Consider the following 7,243-nt stretch of genomic DNA (forward strand, 5'->3'; position numbering starts at 1 on the left):
CTAAGAGCATGTGTGGGGTGAATGTTGTGTCTTTTCCTCAAACAGCTGTGTTTGATGCTTGTAGCAGCTGTGTTGAAGAAGCCATGTAGTACGTGGCCTGCTGTCTGCCAAGGGGAAGGCAGTGTTTGTGCTGAGTGCTGCATGGTTTGGGGGTCCCAGGGGTTGTGGGGGGCCAACCTTGTGCCCCAAGGTCCATGGGGAATGCTGCCCCTGTGTGCTAGTTGATGCATCACATAAAATTTCTTGATTAACACTCTGAAAAGTAAGCAGATTTACACAAAGACATTAGAAGGCTCCAGTTATGTCTTGCTCCATGTCTTGAAGGAAATGGACTTCATAAAGCAGCTTCCGATACACTCTCTATATGGAAGAAGCAAAACAGTATGTTTAACTAATTAATCTACATGTGCAGCTTTGCAGAATCCGAGTAGCTGTGTCTGCAGAGAAACTGTATGTTCCTATTTTCTAATTCCTGTCTCTTTGTAAATCTTCTAATACATCTTTAACCAAAAGAACAAACACCATATTAGCTCTTACATCAGCACAAGACCAGCTATTATAGAGGAAACAAAAACAGGATATTACAAACCAAGAAAAGCCTTCAGCACTGTGAGATAGCAGAGGGTATACTGTGAGCAGTGGTCTGTGGTTTTAAAATGGTGTCTCTTAATTTTTGTCTGTGAAATGTTGTCAAGTATCGGATATCATGTGGACACAATTTGATTCTCTCTGTTACAGATGTAACATGCCAAGCTGCCTTCTCATGTGAAAATGTTGCTAATCTGCAATCCCTTCTCTCTTCCTAATGATTGCAGCCATTATACAAAGTGCAAAACATCTTGGGTTGTTTTTTTTTTTAAAAAAAACAATAACTTAGCATGTTTTATTAGGACATACAAATCACAGGAGAGCACCCACTTACAAAAATACTGACCTCAGAAGTCTTTGCAAAGATGGTATCGCGTGTACAATGAACTGAGGAGAGGGAAATCTATCCCACTAAGATTTCCAGTACATATGAAGTCTGGAACCATCTATGTGATACATAGTAGATAAGGGCAATTATGGTTTCCAGTCCTAGCTGTTTTTGATATCACCACCAGGCACTTACATATTAAGATAAGACAGAGCTCCCAGTCATGAAAATCAAGCTAAAGACTTCACTGTATCATAGTGATTTTCTGGACTAGATAGACCTTGGGCCTGATCCAGCAGGGCTGTTCTTATGTAATATCAGTAAAATAATCTTATTTTCTTCCATTATCATTATGTTTGCATTATTCTAACTGGCTAAATACAAATAAGGAGAGAGCTGGTCTTGTGGCAGCAAGCACGACTTGTCCCCTTAGTAAGCAGGGTCCACCCTGGTTGCATATGAATGGGAGACTTGATGTGTGAGCACTATATGATCTTCCCCTTAGGGGATGGAGCCGCTCTGGGAAGAACATCTAGGCTACAAGTCCCCTCCTTGGCATCCCCAAGATAGGGCTGAGAGAGATTCCTGTCTGCAACCTTGGAGAACTTCCGCCACTGCCAGTCTGTGTAGACAATACTGAGCGAGATTGACCTATGGTCTGACTCAATATATGGCAGCTCCCTATGTTCCTAACTATGAGTAGATTTAGAATTAATACTATGTGGCCATTTCCTGATTATTGACAGAAATATGGATTTATAAAGATTCAGTTGTGAGAGAAAAGTGCTCTACATATGCTCAGAGGCTCTGTCCACTGGTCACCTTGCAAGGATACAGAACAATAATCCTAGCAGATGTATGAGATGGGACATTCAGATGCGACTACACAACACAACTCCTCCCAGAATTCATACCAGCTCAAACACAACACTTCTGAGAACTGTTTCCATTGATTTTAGCAGGGGACAGAGTAAATTTGCCATTGAAAATCAGAATGCATTAATATGCAGGTCAGTTTCTCTGTAAATTCCTCATTAAAACATGTTTGTTTTAAATATATGTTTCTCTCTCAACTAACTCCTGGGCTCTGAGAAATTTCAAGATATGCCCACACCACCAAGTTAAATCTGGTTCTCTCTCATTAAAGAATGCTGCAAACTGTAGTTCTGTGAGGAGGGCTTAGCAGCGTCCCAAGAGAATTCACAGCACCCTCAGCAAACTACAATTCCCAGGATTCTTTGGTGGGAGTTCTGACAGTCAAGCTAGTACAGAGGCTGATGCAAATGTATAACTGGAGAGATTCCCCAAGAGCTTGCTCTATATTTGGCAGTAGTGGCTGTTTCAGTACAGCACCCTAGCTCAGCTCACCATGCCAGTGTAAGGCCACATTATCTATCCTAAAATGCAAGTGCAGTGATTTATAGGACTGGGCCATAAGATGGTTTGCGTGCTGAAGTTCACGTATGCCACATCTGAAAGTCAGCTGCTGCTCTGCCATTCAGTTCTGTTCTCTTCTATGCCTGACTCAGAACAACCATGTTGCCTCCCAGAATTTAGCACAAAGCACAAGGCTGGGTGTGCTGTGGGCAGCCCCGATACTGATCTCAATGGAGACTCTGCAGCTGACAGAGCTATTTCATTACCAGCATTTCTGTAAGCAGCTCAAGAATGTCCGCGTTGCCAATGACTGGATGAAAGAAAAGATCGGTAATGAGGGCAGGTGGGATGGATCTCAAGGAAGAGGAAATCAGCAGGACTCGGGCAAAGCGGCCTTGGTCCTTCAGGTGGAGAAGTGCCATGACTTCTTGGAGTGCTCTCTGGGCTTCGCGCTGGAGGCCTTCAATGTAAGGGGAAGCCTTCAGACCAGGAACATCTGGAATGGAATTGAGGAAGAGGACATCCAGGTTAACCACAGCAGTGACTAAACAGACAAAACAATGCACAACGAACTAGACATTATCAAGTGTCCTTAGTTATATTTATTCACACCACAGGATGTGCCTTTGTTCTGGCAACCAAGAGGGTCAGAAATCAACATTTTCTGGAAGGTCTTCTTTGTATCCTACAAGTTAGTTCAACCGGTCTTCAGCAAAGCAGGGTGAAAATTTAACAATTTTGATTCAAGAGTTCAGGATCAAGACAGGTGAGATGTGGGAGGTCTAACGACAGATCGCTGACTTCTTAATTTGAAAGCAAGCATTTCATAACGCCATTGCTGCCCGATATAGGTGGATTCAAACCAGCAACCTCTTGCTCCCTAGGCAAGTTACTTCCCTGCTGCACCATTAGGTACTGTATTTACCCAATAGGAAGATGACTCAATTTAAGATGGCCCCCAATGTCTAAAATCAAAGAATTTGGGGAAAATAATCATTTTGTATCCAGGTAAATACAGTATTGCTTTCCTACCAAAATGTAGCTCTCGTCAAAAGGTAAGAGAAAATGGTTCCCTGTCCCAAAGCAGCTCACAGTCTGAAAAAAAGAGACACAAGGGAGAAAGCAGCAAACAGCCCCTGGAGGGATGCTGTGCTGCAATAAGGACAGCTACTCCCCCCTGCTAATTTTTTTTTTTTAAAAAAAGAGTTGCCCTTTTAAAAGGTGCCTCTGTCTTTCTCCACATAGCAGTGTCTGTCAAGTAAGAGACTCAACATAATTGATCCACAGAGCCAGCCCCATGAGCAGGTAGGGTGAGATGGCTCCTTCAGTCAACAGATTTTGGGCACTGTTAAGAAGCCAGTTATTTAATGGTTATTTCACCTGCATGGGACAGGAGGGATGTGCATTTTTTTTTGTCTCATGTCAAAATGTCTCAGTTTGGCCCTGGCTGGTTTCCATTCTCCCACTTCACACCTATGATTGGCTGGGAGCTGGTTTTCCATCATGAGATGCCAGGTTCTCCTGTATGACATCCTCACACTTACATAGGAAGCAGCTATATACGGAGTGAATGGGCCTAGTGTCTGGGGGAGGATACTGTGAAACTGATTATCTGTGGGCTGAGGAACTTGGAAAGAGGGGCCATTCCTCTCTTTCTGGCCAAATTCAAACTGTCTCAGGTGTGTCATAGTTTGCAGGCTGAAGTTGTAAGACTGCAGCAGTTGCTTCTGTAAATCTAGTATGACTCACGGTGTGCTTGGCTTCTGCCATCTGTAAGATTTGCTCCATTTTCCATTGGTAAAGAGATCATACAAACCATAATATATGTATCTAGGATTTATTCCTTGAAAGGCAACAAACTCTGTAAAGTTGCTGTAGAGATTCCTAGCACAATCAGGGAAAACAGAAGTACAAAGCAATCTTTTGAATGATCGTGTTCTTTCAAACAGAGCCCTGGAAAATGTCCCACTTGGTATTATTTGCTATCAGATAATACAAATAAGTCAGTCATATCCCAGGAGTGAACCTCTTCCTCAAGTAAGATGAAATGTTATGTACCTATTTTTCTAAGTCAGGCATTAGGTGGTCCAATCCTGGCCCTTTGATTTCTATTGTCTGACAGAGATTTCCAATTGTGGGTGCCCAGATGTCATTGGACTACAACTCCCATCATCCACAGGCATTGTGGCTGTGGATGATGGGAGTTGTAATCAACAGTATCTGGGCACCCAAAGTAAGGAACCCCCGATCTATGAGAAAAGCCCTGCCTTTCCTGGGTGAAGACCCCACACTTACCAGGATTGAAGAGGATGGCACCCTTCAGATAGGCATACTCCTTAGGGCTGAGGTCCAGGCTCCAGAATGAGTTCAAGCAACACTGAAGCCGCTGTACGCTGGCCAGGGTGGGCTGCGTCCTCTGCAGCTCCTGCCTCTTGCATTGGCCATCGAGCAGTATCCTTTTGAGCATGCTGGGGGCTGGGGTCTCGATCACTTCAAAAGTCACCATCTCCTGGACCAGGCCCAGCAGGAAGAGGGGAGCCCAGCAGCTGCCCAGCAGCAGGAGCTGATCTTCCCGCGGCAGCAGCTGGAAGGCAGGCAGGTTCTTCATGAAGCTGATGGTCTTCACCAGGACATCCGAGGCGGCTTGGCAGGTGGCTTGAGGGGTCTGGAGGCAGACGGTGCGGCGCTTGGGGCACAGGCAGCGCTGCTGGGAAGGGCCGCGGCTACCTGGGTGGGGGCTCAAGTTCTGGCTTAGGAGGGTATAGAGGATGGCGTTCTGGTTCTCTTCGACGTGGCACTGGCACTTCTCATACTCCATGTCCATGCTGGAGCTGACTTTTTCTTAGCTCGTTGCTTGGAAAGAGCTTCCTCCCTGCACACACCCGGTGCCACTAGGCCTTCTTGCTCCTCCCTACAGGTTCCCAAGCTTCTCCGGCTCACTTTCACAGCCCTTTTCATCGTCCGCTCAGCTCTGCTTATAAGGCCCCCGCAGGTGAATGAAACCACCCCCTTCAGCAGCCTTGACCTCCCTTTGACTAGCAGCGGTTCATTGAAAAACAAGCCAGGCCTGAAGCAATTGGCTGGGGGAAGCGGAGTCTCCACATGGCAGAGCGAAAGGTTTTCTCAATGAAGGTGCCAGCCAGGGCCAGGAGACAGAGGATCCGGAGGGCTGGCGGCCTTATCTGGATTGCCCTTATCAATATAAACAAAGTCATTAACCCAGCCTGTACCATGGCACCAAGGCTTCAGGTGTGTAATCAAGTTTCGGTATATGGCAGTGGGGTCACTGCCAAGAAGTTCTGCCACTCACACAGAGCAGCCCGGTGGCAAAACAGCTCATAAAGCCCTAGCCTTGGAGATAGCAACCTGGAAGTCTATTTAACAGCAGATTGTCTAAGTCAGACGGTTGCTCTTGCTGATAATGGAGAATGGAGCGGGGAGGTGGAAGTCTACGAGGTCACCATGAAGGGCACCTAATATCCAAGTCTGGATCCCACAGAAGGCTGGCTCAGATTATTTCAGGTGTGCTCTCCCCTGTACCTTCTTACAGTGAAGTTAATAAGTATTTGATCCCCTGCTGATTTTGTCCGTTTGCCCTCTGACACAGAAATGACCAGGCTATAATTGGAATGGTAGGTTTACTGTAGCTGTGAGAGACAGAATAACAACAAACAAACCCTCAAAAGCCCAGTGCCCAAAAGTCAGCGATGGATTTGCATTGTAGTGAGGGAAATAAGTATTCGATCCCCTATCAACCAGCAAGATTTCAGTCTCCCAGGTGTCTTTTCACTATTTGCAGGTAACGAGCTGAGATGAGGAACACCCTCTGTAAGGGAGTGCTCCTAATCCCAGCTTGTTACAGTACCTGTATAAAAGACACCTGCCCATAGAAGCAAGCAATCACTCAGCTTCCAAACTCACCACCATGCCCAAGACCAAAGAGCTGTCGAAGGATGTCAGGGACAAGGTTGTAGACCTGCACAAGGCTGGACTGGGCTACAAGACTATCGCCAAGCAGCTTGGTGAGAAGGTGACTACAGTTGGCACGATAACTCGCAAATGGAAGAAACACAAAACAACTGTCAATCTCCCTCGGTCTGGGGCTCCATGCAAGATCTCACCTCGTGAAGTTGCAATGATCATGAGAACGGTGACAAAGCAGCCCAGAACTACACGGGGGGAACTTGTCAATGATCTCAGGGCAGCTGGAACCATAGTCACCAAGAAAACAATTGGTAACACACTACGCTGTGAAGGACTGAAATCTTGCAGTGCCCGCAAGGTCCCCCTGCTCAAGGCAGCACATGTACAGGCCCGTCTGCAGTTTGCCAATGCACATCTGAATGATCCAGAGGAGAACTGGGCGAAAGTGTTGTGGTCAGATGAGACCAAAATCGAGCTCTTTGGCATCAACTCAACTCGCCGTGTGTGGAGGAGGAATGCTGCCTATGTGCCCAAGAACACCATCCCCACCATCAAACATGGAGGTGGACACATTATGCTTTGGGGGTGTTTTTCTGCTAAGGGGACAGGACACCTTCACCGCATCGAAGGGACGATGGACGGGACCATGTACCGTCAGATCTTGGGTGAGCACCTCCTTCCCTCAGCCAGGGCATTGAGAATGGGTCGTGGATGGGTATTCCAGCATGACAATGACCCAAAACACACAGCCAAGGCAACAAAGGAGTGGCTCAAGGAGCAGATGAAGGTCCTGGAGTGGCCCAGCCAGTCTCCAGACCTTAATCCCATAGAAAATATGTGGAGGGAGCTGAGGGTTCGGGTTGCCAAACATCAGCCTCGAAACCTTTCTGACTTGGAGAGGATCTGCAAAGAGGAGTGGGACAATATCCCTCCTGGGTTGTGTGAGGAGTGGGACAATATCCCTCCTGGGTTGTGTGCAAACCTGGTGGCCGACTACAAGAAACGTCTGACCTCTGTGATTGCCAA

The 7,243-nt window shown here is 46.6% G+C and overlaps 1 protein-coding gene across 1 annotated transcript; it reads right to left on the bottom strand.

Annotated features, from left to right (window-relative positions):
• Positions 1 to 259: 259 nt before the first annotated feature.
• Positions 260 to 5,233, bottom strand: NR0B2 (nuclear receptor subfamily 0 group B member 2). Its single transcript, XM_053268831.1, has 3 exons — positions 4,589 to 5,233; positions 2,560 to 2,789; positions 260 to 360 (listed from the first exon to the last, which is right to left on the bottom strand). The coding sequence occupies exons 1-3, from the start codon at positions 5,115 to 5,117 to the stop codon at positions 286 to 288; spliced, it is 834 nt and encodes a 277-aa protein (XP_053124806.1). The 5' UTR covers positions 5,118 to 5,233; the 3' UTR covers positions 260 to 285.
• Positions 5,234 to 7,243: the final 2,010 nt, after the last annotated feature.

This window comes from Hemicordylus capensis, chromosome 7, assembly GCF_027244095.1.
Source record: "Hemicordylus capensis ecotype Gifberg chromosome 7, rHemCap1.1.pri, whole genome shotgun sequence".
In the NCBI taxonomy this organism is placed as follows: domain Eukaryota; kingdom Metazoa; phylum Chordata; class Lepidosauria; order Squamata; family Cordylidae; genus Hemicordylus; species Hemicordylus capensis.

Coding starts and splice junctions, on each gene's coding strand:
- NR0B2 (XM_053268831.1), bottom strand. CDS start 5,117: ATGGACATGGAGTATGAGAAGTGCCAGTGCCACGTCGAAGAGAACCAG. Junction 2,790..4,588: donor TGCCATCCTCTTCAATCCTG/GTAAGTGTGGGG, acceptor ATTCCATTCCAG/ATGTTCCTGGTCTGAAGGCT. Junction 361..2,559: donor AGCTGCTTACAGAAATGCTG/GTAATGAAATAG, acceptor TCTTCCATATAG/AGAGTGTATCGGAAGCTGCT.